The 15,709-nt window shown below is 48.4% G+C and overlaps 1 protein-coding gene across 1 annotated transcript; it reads right to left on the minus strand.

Moving 5' to 3' along the window:
* Positions 1 to 11,778: 11,778 nt before the first annotated feature.
* On the minus strand, positions 11,779 to 14,961 carry LOC125534097 (2-oxoglutarate-dependent dioxygenase 11-like). Its single transcript, XM_048697394.1, has 3 exons — positions 14,920 to 14,961; positions 13,021 to 13,237; positions 11,779 to 12,923 (listed from the first exon to the last, which is right to left on the minus strand). Exons 1-3 carry the CDS (start codon positions 14,955 to 14,957, stop codon positions 12,147 to 12,149), a joined length of 1,032 nt encoding a protein of 343 aa, XP_048553351.1. The 5' UTR covers positions 14,958 to 14,961; the 3' UTR covers positions 11,779 to 12,146.
* Between the last annotated feature and the right edge of the window lie 748 nt (positions 14,962 to 15,709).

The raw sequence follows: 15,709 nt of genomic DNA on the forward strand, positions 1-15,709 counted from the left end.
TTACTACGAGATCGTGGGTAGTAACTTGATCTGAAGTTACATGATCATCATCATTAGCTTCCTCACTAATTGGTGTAGTAGTCACAGGAATAGATTTGTGTGATGAACTACTTTCCAATAAGGGAGAAGGTGCAATTACCTTATCAAGTTCTACTTTCCACCCACTCACTTCTTTCGAGAGAACCTCCTTCTCTAGAAAGGATCCATTCTTAGCAACGAATGTCTTGCCTTTGGATCTGTGATAGAAGGTGTACCCAACAGTAACCTTTTGGGTATCCTATGAAGACACACTTTTCCGATTTGGGTTTGAGCTTATCAGGATGAAACTTTTTCACATAAGCATTGCAACCCCAAACTTTAAGAAACGACAACTTTGGTTTCTTGCCAAACCACAGTTCATACGGTGTCGTCTCAACAGATTTAGATGGTGCCCTTTTAACGTGAATGCAGCTGTCTCTAATGCATAACCCCAAAACGATAGTGGTAGATCGGTAAGAGACATCATAGATTGCACTATATCCAATAAAGTACGGTTATGACGTTCGGACACACCATTATGCTGTGGTGTTCCATGTGGCATGAGTTTGTGAAACTATTCCACATTGTTTTAATTGAAGACCAAACTCGTAACTCAAATATTTGTCTCCGCGATCAGATCGTAGAAACTTTATTTTCTTGTCACGATGATTTTCCACTTCACTCTGAAATTCTTTGAACTTTTCAAATGTTTCAGACTTATGTTTCATCAAGTAGATATACCCATATCTGCTCAAATCATCTGTGAAGTTCAGAAAATAACGATACTTGCCGTGAGCCTTAACACTCATCGGACCGCATACATCAGTATGTATTATTTCCAATAAGTCAGTTGCTCGCTCCGGAGAACGGAGTCTTAGTCATCTTGCCCATGAGGCATGGTTCGCAAGCATCAAGTGATTCCAAAATCCCATCAGCATGGAGTTTCTTCATGCGCTTTACACCAATATGACCTAAACGGCAGTGCTACAAATAAGTTGCACTATCATTATTAACTTTGCATCTTTTGGTTTCAATATTATGATTATGTGTATCACTACGATCGAGATCCAACGAACTATTTTCATTGGGTGTGTAACCATATAAGGTTTTATTCATGTAAACAGAACAACAATTTATTCTCTTACTTAAATGAATACCGTATTACAATAAACATGATCAAATCATATTCATGCTCAACGCAAAACACCAAATAATACTATTTAGGTTCAACACTAATCCCAAAAGTATAGGGAGTGTGCGATGATGATCATATCAATCTTGGAACCACTTCCAACACACATCGTCACTTCACCCTCAACTAGTCTCTGTTTATTCTGCAACTCCCGTTTCGAGTTACTAATCTTAGCAACTGAACTAGTATCAAATACTGAGGGGTTGCTATAAACACTAGTAAAGTACACATCAATAACATGTATATCAAATATACTTATGTTCACTTTGCCATCCTTCTTATCTGCCAATCACTTGGGGTAGTTCCGCTTCCAGTGACCAGTCCCTTTGCAGTAGAAGCACTTAGTCTCAGGCTTAGGACCAGACTTGGGCTTATTCACTTGAGCAGCAACTTTCTTGCTGTTCTTCTTGAAGTTCACCTTCTTCCCTCTGCCCTTTTCTTGAAACTAGTGGTCTTGTCTACCATCAACACTTGATGTTTTTCTCGATTTCTACCTTCGTCAATTTCCGCATTACGAAGAGCTTGGGAATCGTTTCCGTTATCCCTTGCATATCATAGTTCATCACGAAGTTCTACTAACTTGGTGATGGTGACTAGAGAATTCTGTCAATCACTATCTTATCTGGAAGATTAACTCCCACTTGATTCAAGCAATTGTAGTACCCAGACAATCTGAGCACATGCTCACTAGTTGAGCGATTCTCCTCCATCTTTTAGCTATAGAACTTGTTGGAGACTTCATATCTCTCAACTCGGGTATTTGCTTGAAATATTAACTTCAACTCCTGGAACATCTCATATGCTCCATGACGTTCAAAACGTCTTTGAAGTCCCGATTCTAAGCATTAAGCATGGTGCACTAAACTATCAAGTAGTCATCATATTGAGCTAGCCAAACGTTCATAACGTCTGCATCTGCTCCTGCAATAGGTCTGTCACTTAGCGGTGCATCAAGGACATAATTCTTCTATGCAGCAATGAGGATAAACTTTAGATCACGGATCAAATCCGCATCATTGCTACTAATATCTTTCAACACAATTTTCTCTAGGAACATATCAAAATAAACACAGGGAAGCAACAACGCGAGCTATTGATCTACAACATAATTTGCAAATACTACCAGGACTAAGTTCATGATAAATTTAAGTTCAATTAATCATATTACTTAAGAACTCCCACTTAGATAGACATCCCTCTAATCCTCTAAGTGATAACGTGATCCAAATCAACTAAACCATGTCCGATCATCACGTGAGATGGAGTAGTTTCATTGGTGAACATCACTATGTTTATCTTATGTACTATATGATTCACGCTCGAACTTTCGGTCTCCGTGTTCCGAGGCCATATATGTATATGCTTGGCTCGTCAAGTATAACCTGAGTATTCTGCGTGTGCAACTGATTTGCACCCATTGTATTTGAACGTAGAGCCGATCACACCCGATCATCACGTGGTGTCTCAACACGAAGAACTTTCGCAACGGTGCATACTCAGGGAGAACACTTCTTGATAATTAGTGAGAGATCACCTTAAAATGCTACCGTCAATCAAAGCAAGATAAGATGCACATAAAAGATAAACATCACATGCAATCAATATAAGTGATATGATATGGCCATCTCATCTTGTGCTTGTGATCTCCATCTTCGAAGCACCGTCGTGATCACCATCGTTCACGGCGCGACACCTTGATCTCCATCGTAGCATCGTTGTCGTCTCGCCAATCTTATGCTTCCACGACTATCGCTAGCCGTAGTGATAAAGTAAAGCATTACAGCGCGATTGCATTGCATACAATAAAGCGACAACCATATGGCTCCGTGCCAGTTGCCGATAACTCGGTTTACAAAACATGATATCTCATACAATAAAAATTCAGCATCATGTCTTGACCATATCACATCACAACATGCCCTGCAAAAACAAGTTAGACGTCCTCTACTTTGTTGTTGCAAGTTTTACGTGGCTGCTACGCGTTTAAGCAAGAACCAATCTTACCTACGCATCAAAACCCACATAGTTTGTCAAGTTGGTGCTGTTTTAACCTTCGCAAGGACCGGGCGTAGCCACACTCAGTTCAACTAAAGTTGGAGAAACTGTCACCCACAAGCCACCTCTGTGCAAAGCACGTCGGGAGAACCGGTCTCGCGTAAGCGTACGCGTAATGTCGGTCTGGGCCGCTTCATCCAACAATACCGCCGAACCAAAGTATGACATGCTGGTAAGCAGTATGACTTATATCGCCCACAAATCACTTGTGTTCTACTCGTGCATATAACATCAACATATAAAACCCAGGCTCGGATGCCATTGTTGGGAACGTAGTAATTTCAAAATTTTCCTACGCACACACAAGATCATGTGATGCATAGCAACGAGAGGGGAGAGTGTGATCTACATACCTAGTAGATCGACAACGGAAGCGTTTGGTTGATGTAGTCGTACGTCTCCACCCCGACCGATCAAGCACCGAAACTACGGCACCTCCGAGTTCTAGCACACGTTCAGCTCGATGACGATCCCCGGGCTCCGATCCAGCAAAGCGTCGGGGAGAGTTCCGTCAGCACGACGGCGTGGTGACGATCTTGATGTTCTACCGTCGCAGGGCTTCGCCTAAGCACCGCTACAATATGACCGAGGTGGAATATGGTGGAGGGGGGCACCGCACACGGCTAAGGAACGATCACGAAGATCAACTTGTGTGTCTAGAGGTGCCCCCCTGCCCCCGTATATAAAGGAGCAAGGGGGAGGGGGCGGCCGGCCTAGAAGGGGGCGCGCCAAGGGGAGTCCTACTCCCACTGGGAGTAGGACTCCTTCCTTCCTTGTTGGAGTAGGAGAAGGGGAAAGAGGGGGAGAGGAAAAGGAAAAGGGGGCTGCGCCCCTTGTCCAATTCGGACCAGAGGGGGGGCGCAGGCCTCCTTCCTTTTGGCCTCTCTCCTCTATTCCCGTATGGCCCAATAAGGCCCATATACTCCCCGGCGAATTCCCGTAACTCTCCGGTACTCCGAAAAATACCCGAATCACTCGGAACCTTTCCGATGTCCGAATATAGTCGTCCAATATATCGATCTTTACGTCTCGACCATTTCGAGACTCCTCGTCATGTCCGATCTCCCGGACTCAAACTCCTTCGGTACATCAAAACTCATAAACTCATAATATAACTGTCATCGAAACCTTAAGCGTGCGGACCCTACGGTTCGAGAACAATGTAGACATGACCGAGACATGTCTCCAGTCATAACCAATAGCGGAACCTGGATGCTCATATTGGCTCCTACATATTCTACGAAGATCTTTATCGGTCAGACCGCATAACAACATACGTTGTTCCCTTTGTCATCGGTATGTTACTTGCCCGAGATTCGATCGTCGGTATCTCAATACCTAGTTCAATCTCGTTACCGGCAAGTCTCTTTACTCGTTCCGTAATACATCATCTCACAACTAACTCATTAGTTGCAATGCTTGCAAGGCTTTATGTGATGTGCATTACCGAGAGGGCCCAGAGATACCTCTCCGACAATCGGAGTGACAAATCCTAATCTCGAAATACGCCAACCCAACATGTACCTTTGGAGACACCTGTAGAGCATCCTTTATAATCACCCAGTTACGTTGTGACGTTTGGTAGCACACAAAGTGTTCCTCCGGCAAACGGGAGTTGCATAATCTCATAGTCATAGGAACATGTATAAGTCATGAAGAAAGCAATAGCAACATACTAAACGATCGGGTGCTAAGCTAATGGAATGGGTCATGTCAATCAGATCATTCACTTAATGATGTGATCCCGTTAATCAAATAACTCTTTGTTCATGGTTAGGAAACATAACCATCTTTGATTAACGAGCTAGTCAAGTAGAGGCATACTAGTGACACTCTGTTTGTCTATGTATTCACACATGTATTATGTTTCCGGTTAATACAATTCTAGCATGAATAATAAACATTTATCATGATATAAGGAAATAAATAATAACTTTATTATTGCCTCTAGGGCATATTTCCTTCAAAGCGGAACGATACAAATAGTGCGATAAGCAAAAAATTGGACTATTTAACATGTCCTGGCCAGGGGCAGGCGGAATTGTATTAAAAAACAGGTATACTGCTCGCAATAGAGACCACCTGGGAGTTCCATAATGCGGCGTGGCTTGTCTGCTTCCCTGGATCTTGCATCGTTTGTGCGGAGTTGAATTGCCGAACGGGTCGTCCGAAGTATGGAGTCCTGAGAGTAAGAAAAAAAAGAAGGAATCCGGCAGCCCCTGGTGCGGTTTAAGCCGTATTTCGGGCGTGCCGTGATAGTGCCCCTTCCCCTGTGCCCATGGTATTTCAAGAGCGTAGTTATGTACGCGAAGCACTGGTTTCGCTATATCGCGAGGGCTAGGGTTGGGGCCGCATTGCTACGCTAGCTCGGAACGTGCCAGGCGGTCTTGTTGTAGGGTACTCCGGGCGCGCTTGACAGTGTCCGGCTTTTTGAAGGCCGAACTGGAGAACTGCCTAGAGAGGCTGCTTTGTACTTCTGCTGCGAGCGCTGCCGTGTGCTCCTCCGTTCGGAGGGAGCGTTCAGTGTTCCCATTGACCGTGATTACTCCTCTAGGGCCTGGCATCTTGAGCTTGAGGTATGCATAGTGCGGTACCGCGTTGAATTTTGCGAATGCGGTTCGCCCGAGCAGTGCGTGATAGCCACTACGGAACGGGACTATGTCGAAGATTAACTCCTCGCTTCGGAAGTTATCCGGAGATCCGAAGACCACTTCCAGTGTGACTGAGCCTGTACAGTTGGCTTCTACACCTGGTATGACGCCTTTAAAGGTCGTTTTGGTGGGTTTGATCCTCGAGGGATCTATGCCCATCTTTCGCATTGTATCCTGGTAAATCAGGTTCAAGCTGCTGCCGCCGTCCATGAGGACTCTTGTGAGATGAAATCCATCAATGATTGGGTCTAGAACCAATGCGGCGAAGCCGCCGTGATGGGTGCTAGTGGGGTGGTCCCTTCGATCAAAGGTGATCGGGCAGGAGGACCATGGGTTGAACTTTGGGGCGACCGGCTCCATCGCACATACGGCCCGTAACGCACGCTTCCGCTCCCTTTTGGGGATGTGGGTTGCGTATATCATGTTCACCGTCCGCACTTGTGGGGGGAATCCCTTTTTTCCACTGTTGTTCGGCGGCCTGGGCTCCTCCTCGTCGTCGCTATGCAGCCCCTTGTCTTCGTTTTCGGCTCTTAACTTGCTTGCCTGCTTGAACACCCAACAATCCCTGTTGGTGTGATTGGCTGGCTTTTCGGGGGTGCCATGTATCTGGCACAAACGGTCGAGTATTCGGTCCAAACTGGACGGGCCATGAGTTTTTCTTTTGAATGGCTGTTTCCGTTGACCGGATTTGTAGCCTCGGAATCCTGCATTAACTGTCGTATCCTCGTTGCTGTCGCTGTTAACGCGGCGCTTTTGTTTGTTCCGACGCGACCTGTCACTTTTGTCCTTGGTATTCAAATTACCAGTGTTCTTGGTTAAGTTGTTACTGCGAGCTAGCCAGCTATCTTCTCCCGCGCAAAAGCGGGTCATGAGTGTCGTGAGGGCTGCCATAGATTTCGGCTTTTCCTGTCCCAGGTGCCGGGCCAGCCACTCGTCACGGATATTATGCTTGAAGGCTGCTAAGGCCTCTGCATCCGGACAGTCGACTATCTAGTTTTTCTTTGTTAGGAACCGTGTCCAGAATTGCCTGGCCAATTCTTCTGGCTGTTGAATTATGTGGCTTAGGTCATCGGCGTCCGGTGGTCGCACGTAAGTGCCCTGGAAGTTGTCAAGGAATGCGGCTTCCAGGTCCTCCCAAGAACCGATTGAGTTGCTGGCAAGCTGTTAAGCCAATGCCGGGCCGGTCCCTTAAGTTTGAGTGGGAGGTATTTGATGGCGTGTAGATCATCGCCGCGGGCCATGTGGATATGAGGAGGATAATCCTCGATCCATACCAGGATCTGTTGTGCCATCGTATGATTCGATGTTTACGGGTTTGAAACCCTCTGGGATTTGATGATCCATTACTTCGTCTGTGAAGCATAGGGGGTGTGCGGCGCCTCTGTATTGGGCTATATCGCGACGCAGCTCGAAGGAGCTTTGTCTGTTGAGTTCGGCCCGGCCGGATTCATTGCGTCCGGAGTGACGATCACCGTCACATGCCGTGGCGCCTGCGCGATCCGTAGATCGATCTTGTTTGCCTTGCCTTGTCCTCCAGGATGTCGCGCAGGTCGGGCGCATTTTCCCGTGCCTTAGTATGCTTGACGCGGTGCCGGGGCATGGCTTGAGTGGAGGGCCAAGAGGCCTCTCTGTCGCGGCCACGAGGTGGCCGGTCGGCCATGTCATGCGCTGGTGATGTAGGTGCTTCCTCCTCTAGTCGGGGTAGCAGCCTGCGCTTTGGGTAACTCTTGGAGGGGCGTTCGAGTTCATACTCTTCGGCCGCAAGGACTTCAGTCCATCTGTCAGCTAGCAAATCCTGATCAGCTCTAAGCTGTTGCCGCTTTTTCTTGAGGCTGCTTGCCGTGGCCATGAGCCTGCGTTTAAAACGCTCTTGTTCGGCAAGATCCTCTGGCACGACGAACTCGTCGTCGTCGAGGCTTGCCTCGTCTTCGGAGGGAGGCGTATAATTATCGTCCTCAACCTCTTGGTCCGCCGCCCTCTCGTGAGGGCTGGCTTCTCTGTCCTCCTGTGCTGAATCTTGCTGGAGGGGGTGTTCTTCGGTGCTATCCGGAGTAGTATTATCTCCCGTGCCGGAATCACCGTTTTTGCTTTGGCGGGATTTAGAGCGGCGCCGCTGACGCCGGCGCTTGGGCTGTTTCTTAGAGGTATCGTCCACCGCTGTTCCATCGCCATCTCCATCCTTTGGAGTGTCCACCATATATATGTCATATGACGAGGTGGCCTTCCACGCCCTACAGGTGCTGGTTCTTGTTCGTCTCCTGCATCGTCGTCCATGCCGTCGATGTCTTCGGAGTCGAAGTCAAGCATGTCGGTTAAGTCGTCGACAGTGGCTACGAAGTGGGTGGTGGGTGGGTTTTGAATTTCTTCATCGTCCGTATCCCAACCTTGCTGACCGTAGTCCGGCCAGGGCTCTCCTGATAAAGAGAGAGACTTTAGAGAATTCAGGATGTCGCCGAAGGGCGAGTGCTGAAAGATGTCCGCGGCGGTGAACTCCATTATCGGCGCCCAATCGGATTCGATCGGCAGGGGCGCGGGGGGCTCGGAGTTCGGAGAGGAATCCGGCTCCTCGGAGTCACGGGCCATGCGGAGTGCGGGGCTGGAGTTCGGCTCGATCGCCTCTGAGATCGCAGCCCCTGAGGCAGCGTCCAACCGCTGATCCTCGATTGGCGCAGTAGGCTCCGAATCAATGGTCGGAACCGATGCGTGTGCGGCCTCCAAGGCGCTGTTCGGCGGCAGAGCTATATCATGCCCATCGAGACAGTGCGGCACGCTTGGCTGTGGCTCGAATCCGTCGAAGATCAAGTCCCCGCGGATGTCAGCCGTGTAGTTTAGGCTTCCAAACCTGACCTGATGGCCAGGGGCGTAACTTTCGATCTGCTCAAGGTGACCAAGCGAGTTGGCCCGCAGTGCGAAGCCGCCGAAGACGAAGATCTGTCCGGGGAGAAAAGTCTCACCCTGGACTGCATCGTGGTTGATGATCGAAGAAGCCATCGGGCCTGAAAGCGACGACACAGAGGAACTCTCAATGAAAGCACCAATGTCGGTGTCAAAACCGGCGGATCTCGGGTAGGGGGTCCCGAACTGTGCGTCTAGGCCGGATGGTAACAGGAGACAAGGGACACAATGTTTTACCCAGGTTCGGGCCCTCTTGATGGAGGTAAAACCCTACGTCCTGCTTGATTAATATTGATGATATGGGTAGTACAAGAGTAGATCTACCACGAGATCAAGGAGGCTAAACCCTAGAAGCTAGCCTATGGTATGATTGTTGTATGATGAAGTTGTCCTACGGACTAAAACCCTCCGGTTTATATAGACACCGGAGAGGGTTAGGGTTAACAAAGTCGGTTACAATGGTAGGAGATCTTGAATATCCGCATCGCCAAGCTTGCCTTCCACGCCAAGGAAAGTCCCATCCAGACACGGGACGGAGTCTTCACTCTTATATCTTCATAGTCCTGGAGTTCGGCTGAAGGTATAGTCCGGCTACCCGAACACCCCCTAATCCAGGACTCCCTCACGCGCCATTGCTACGAATCAGCTCCCGTAACCACTGAGTCAATGTGATATTGTGAGAAATTCTTTATTTCCAGATTTACATCATTCTTCCAGAACAAACCTAAACCTCCACTACGCCCCTGCTAGCTACTGCAAACCTTCTAGAGAAACCTAGAGTACCCGCCAAACCTTCCACTCGATCTTTTGCAAGTTGAGTTTCAACAATACAAAGAATTGATGGCGCACTAGCCTCCATGAGGTCGTGGAGCTCTCGAACCGTCACGGGGTCGCCAATCCCGCGGCAGTTCCAGCACAAGGTCCTCATTGGGCTCGGCGGTCCTCCTTGCCGGAGACCGCCTTAGATGTATACTCCACTCCATCCACGACCATGCCCTCATCCTGCTTCCTCCTCTTCACCACCTGAACTTTTTCGAGCGTTGACGTCGGTTCATTGCCATTCGAGGGGGTAGCGCCCTCAATACGAAGGACCATGCCTGCCACTTTGCCCGCTAGATTCGGAACTGATTGGCCCCTGACAGTGACACTGCCATCCGCTGCCACCAGCCGCTTGCGGGCGCCTTTCTCACTACCATCATCGCCTGGCTGGCCCCTCAGATCAGAAACCATGTCAGCCATGTCTGTTCGCTGTGAATCAGAAGTGTGAACCTCCTCTCCAAAACCCCCTCTTCCTCTTCCACCCACCGGAACCCTTCCTCCTCGACCTCCCCTATCTTCTCTACCCGCATCCCTTCCTCTGCCTCTTCCTCTCCCATCCCCCCTTCCTCTTCCCCCAAGACCTGGCTCCGTCGGCATCTCCGGCTCCCAGAGCAGCCACTCCCCCCATCCGAAAGTTCTCGGGTCATGGATCCCATCACCACACTCATCAGCTAAATGTCCCATTCTTCCACACGCGAAACAGAAGTCTGGAAGCTTCTCATAGTAGACATTGTATCTCTTGTATTCTTTTAAAGTAATTGGCACAAACCGAACCAATGGAACATTAACATCCACATAAATCCTAACTCGCAGGGTGCTAGCCGGGTTGATCCTTCCCTCGTTCATGATCACATTGAACGGTGGATCCCCCACCTTTGCAGCTACTTTTTCAGCCAACTCTCTCCTCCTCGTGAGGCCATCTGGCAGCCCTTTCACTCTAGCCCAGACCGGTATCTTGTTAAGTCTGAATCCCTTGACATCTGAAAAGCCATCATATTCTTGTAGCACCACCGAAGCCCTTCTAAATAGCCACGACCCCCCGCCCATGATCTTTCTCCAGTCACCCAAGCAGTGGCATTGGACTAAGAATAGATTCGGGCCCTTGACGTTAAGCGTGACCCCTTGTGCCGCCGCCCCCGCATTACGCATCTGTGACAGCAATGCGGCATGGCTGAAAGGCTTTGTGGTATGTACCCGGAAAAGAGCCAGCCAACGCACGTCCTTGATGAGTTCATCCACTTCTTCCGAGAAATCAAGCTCTTCCTCCTCCCGGCCATGCAGCTTCATCCCAGCGAATTGATCTTCCAGATCTGGATCGGGACCATAGTAGTCGTCGTACTCCTCCTCGGACCCCTCTGCCTGGTTCCGCACGTCTTGCGAGTTTTGATCTTGCCTATCCTTACTCCTAGTATCCTCCTCAAACCCCCCTCTCGCCTGCCCTGATCCGCTTGGCCGATCCGCCGCCGCCATCGCTACTACCTCCTTCATCGCTCCCTCCTTCCCCCCTTGCACCTGAGACGTTGGATCCGCCATGCACGCACGCGCACACAGCGGGAGATGATAGATCTCACCGACGACCCAAAGAGAACAATAGCCGGAGAGATTTCACGTGGACTCCGGCCGGAGCGCCGGAGGAAAGGTGGAACCCTAGGCGAAACCCTAGGGGGAAACTACGACGCCCACTCTGCACTCTCGGGGTTTCAACTTATTGTGTGACTACTGGCCCGGATAGCAGGCCGGCCTGAGTACTTCCCCGCACCAAACGGCCCATGATTTTCTTTTCTCACTTCAGTGGCCGTTTCTTACCTCTTTTTTTTCAAGAAGAAGAACGTTTCTTGTAGTACCTTTTTGGTTGTATAGAGCAATGGACTAGATCGGACATGGTGATGTGTTTTTCGTGTAGCTTCAACTAACACCGTAAATATAACCAAGAACGTTACTCCCTCCGTTCAGTCCCCGGCGGCGGCGTCCATCCCATCCGGTGGTGCTCTTCCTCTCGTCGATGGCCGCAACGGCCGATTCCAAAACATCATGGACAACGCCAACACGAGCTTTTTTGCGCAAGGCATCAACTGCTCAAGAGGCACTACATGCAAAAAAATAATGGAAAAAAAGAGGCACTACACGCCAGCAGCGGAGACAGGGGGTGCCAGCCAGGGCCCTGGCCCCCCCTAACATCAGTGATTTAAGCTTATAATGAATAATAACAGTGATTTGCTTTTGCTAAAATTGGTGTTTTTTCATGGATTGGCCCTTCCTAATAAGATTTAACAGTAGTTGGCCCCCCTTGTCTGAATTTTCTGGCTCCGCCACTGCTACACGCAGCATGTATTTACCCAGGAAAGGGAGGCTCTCCCCTGCACACACATTGTACAAACGCACTTGCAAGTGAAATAATTCGAGTGGGAAACCATTGTGTAGAGGCTCTCTTTTTTATTTTTGATGAAGGAATGTACTAGTCTTGAAGATGCTCTAACACCAAAAACCAACAACTTGTGCATTTGGCGCCCGCCATCCTACGCCACACTGATCTCGAGGCTATCCACGAACCTGGTCCCTTCAGCCAGCCCCCTGTAATTCCCCTTGAGATACTCAACGTACTCGATCGCCCTGTACCTGGCCTCGCCGAGCCCCGGGAGCGGCCTCACCGTCCCGGCAACGCAGGTGTCCTGGAACACCACCACGGTCGCCCGCCCTCTCCCGGCGTCCGCCAGCACCCTGTGCTCGGCGCTCCTGTACCTGCCGTTGGTCAGGCCCTGGAGGATGTCGCCGACGTTGACGACGCGGGCGCCCGCCAGCGGGTCCGGCGGGAACCACGTGCCGCCCCTCCTCACCTGCAGGCCGGGGGCGTCGTTGTGCGGCGTGATGCCCAGCACCTTGTCCGGGTGCCGGCACGGAGGGTAGTGGTGCAGGGCCACGCTCTGCCTCTTGCCCCGGAAGGCCCCGGCCAGCGCCTCCCGCTCCACCCCGAGGTCGCTCGCCATGAACCCCAGGAGGCGGCTCGTGAGGCGCGACATCTCGAGCGAGTACCTGTCCAGTGAGGGCCTGAGTCTCGCCGGATCGGCCGGCCAGAACTCCATGCTCCTCTGCTCCTTTTGTTGCGTGAGGAGGATTAGGCTCTCTGCCCAGTCCAGCTTGGCGCAGGATGCTCCGGCGAAGTGGTGCCCGAACCCTTCCAAGCCGCCGGCCCGGGTGGCCACTGCTTTCTTCTTGTCCAGCGGCAAGCGGAAGAACTGCATGGTGCTATCTTTCATGTCTTGCACAACTGATTCGTCGACTCCGTGGTTTGTTAGCTGCAGACGAAGAGCGTGTAGATTTGATACATACACATAATAATGCGAAATCAAATTCCCTCCATATATACGAAGAAAAGTATGAAGGATGCCTGACCTGGAAGAAGCCCCAGTCTCGGCACGCGGAGCCAAGCTTGGCGGTCTCCGCCTCCGAGGACTCCGAGTCGAGCAGCCTCGCCATGTCTACGAGCGGCAGCTCGTAGCTCTCGTCGTCGCCCACCACGACCCCGTCCCTCACCTCGTCCGGCCGGGCGTACCTGTCGGGGATCACGGTGGAGTCCGCGAACGTGGCCGCCGCGGCGTCCGTGATCTCGTCCCTGGAAGTTAATTACATGAAAATACCACAATTGGAACATTACATGCAGATTGGTACCAACTTTCTTAAATTTTACATGTCAGTATCAACTTTGAGACACGCGGTTGTAAAATGATCTAAACTCCGTATAAACATGTATTGACACTGAAACTGACTGGCGGGCCCCTCCTGTCCGAAAACGGGCGCGCGGGCGCTGACCAACAGGCCACTCGCACTTTGGGAGCCTTTGCAGGCTTCTATATTATTATAAGATATACTTTAGACACTTCCGAGCTTATATTGAGTGTTTCGTTTTTTTTTTCTGTATGTGTTTCTTCGGATTTCTTTTATCTTTTATTGCGTGACATCATTTTCAGATCATTGTATATTCAAAAATTGTTCAGTATATATAACAAAAATGTTCATCTTATATTTTACAGTAATGTTCATCGTATAATAAGAAAAGATCTTTGTATATTAACCACATGGTACATGTGGTTAGCAAACTCAAAATTCACATAGATCTTTGTATATTAAAAAATTATAACATAAATGTTCTTTGTATATTATACAGTATTTCAGTATAGTTTACTGGACAAATTTTCTATAGCTTATATAGCATATATGATTATAAGCATGTACCTTAATCCAAGCCAAAGAGTGGCGTAGTGGTCTGCTCACGCTGGACATTAAGAAATTGCATTTTTTGAAGCAGCAGCAAATGTGTTTTTCTCCATTATGTCCTTTCTTTATTCTCTATAGATAAAACACTTTGTCTATCTCAGGTGCTAATTTTATACAGTGAACTTTTTAGTATGCGATATTTTAATTATATATATAGAACATTTTTGATGTACAATGAACTTATTTAAATATAGGATGAACATTTTTTATATACGATGGAATTTTTTCGCATTATCAAAACGTTCATGGTATAACCAAGAAATAGATACACCTGAAGAAATATTCAGTCTATATTCGATGTTCAGTGCAAAGATCTTATTATTACAAACTTGTATATACATCTTTTTAGTTATATGATGTGAGAAACATTTTTTAATACCATATAACATATTTTAGTATCGTATAACATTTAATACGAAAGTTTTAATATATACATTTTTATGTACCGTATGAAAAACAGAATGGCCAGTATATAAATACGCGTATGCGTGCACATTTACGCAAAGATTCTAGCTATTTCAGCGGTAGAGAGTGCGCGCTTCGAATTTTCAGCGCGGGATCGAATCCCGGCTGTTTGCAAGTTGTTAAATTTTCTAAAAAAAATTAGTATTGTAGTATGAAAGATAAAAGGCGTTACGCGTGAATTTGAACAACAACGTGCTGTGGCGCAGCGGCAGCGAACTAGCCTTCCGAATAGCCTGGTGCGCGTTCGAATCACGGTAGCCGCGATCTCTTTTTTTCCTGGCCGAATCCTTTTTCCCAAAGAAAGGGATATTTGCGAGATTGAATTAAAAGCAAGGGTCTTTTTTGTAAAAGAACATGCAATGTCAGCACCTGGCAGGTGGGCCCCAACGGTCAGATACAGTGTCAATACACTGTTATACGCAGTTTATATGGAGTTTAGACCATTTTGCAACCGCGCGGCTTAGAGTTGGTACTGATATGTAAAAATTAGCAAAGTTGGTATCAATCTGCATGTAATACCCTAATTGTGATATTTTTATGCAATTAACTCCGGCCCTGGTGAGGACGACCTCGTCGCCGATGCCATCCATCGGTCCTCCCGTGCACGTCGTCATCCCAGCCCCCTGTAGGAATCTGAACTGCCCTGTCCTTCCCTCCTGCGTTTAGGTAGGTGCTAACGTGCTGTGCTGGCTGAGTTGTGGGAGTCCAGTACGCAAGCTGGCGGTGGTTTCATGGTGCGCATGTACATGGCTATAATGTTTGCCAAATGATTCCCTTCCACCGACCGATCTTGTGCGAGCGTCTGCCGACTTTATGTCCATGGGCTCTTAATTATACGATTAGCAGCCAACCCTTCGTGTCCATGTTTTGCAACTGGTCCACTATTTCAGAAAGAGGTTCTGCAACTAGCCCTTTGTTGCAAACTGACCAAGGACTAGATCTCGCAACACAACCTATGTTGAAAAGAAAATCCTGCATCACGATCCATGTTGCAAAAAAAAATCCGCAACACGACCTATGTTGCGGAGAAAATCTCGGTACACAACCTATGTTGCAAAAAGAAATACAACATAACTTCTGTTGCGATGTCTCCATAATAAGGCATCTGTTGCAAAGTATAAAAAGACGTTTGGCTGATTGATTGCATCAGATCTGACGGCTCACGAAAAAGATCCGCCGCCCGATGCGTAGCAGTCCCCATAATATATCCATGTTTCAGCTTCACTTTAACATATCTGTTGAAAATATTAGCACTTTTCCGATTAGATTAATCCACGAGTAAGCAGTAAACATGGCAAGTATGGCATGCATCTCATACCGATACCTACGCATACTAGCATGT

This window comes from Triticum urartu, chromosome 2, assembly GCF_003073215.2.
Source record: "Triticum urartu cultivar G1812 chromosome 2, Tu2.1, whole genome shotgun sequence".
Classification (NCBI taxonomy): domain Eukaryota; kingdom Viridiplantae; phylum Streptophyta; class Magnoliopsida; order Poales; family Poaceae; genus Triticum; species Triticum urartu.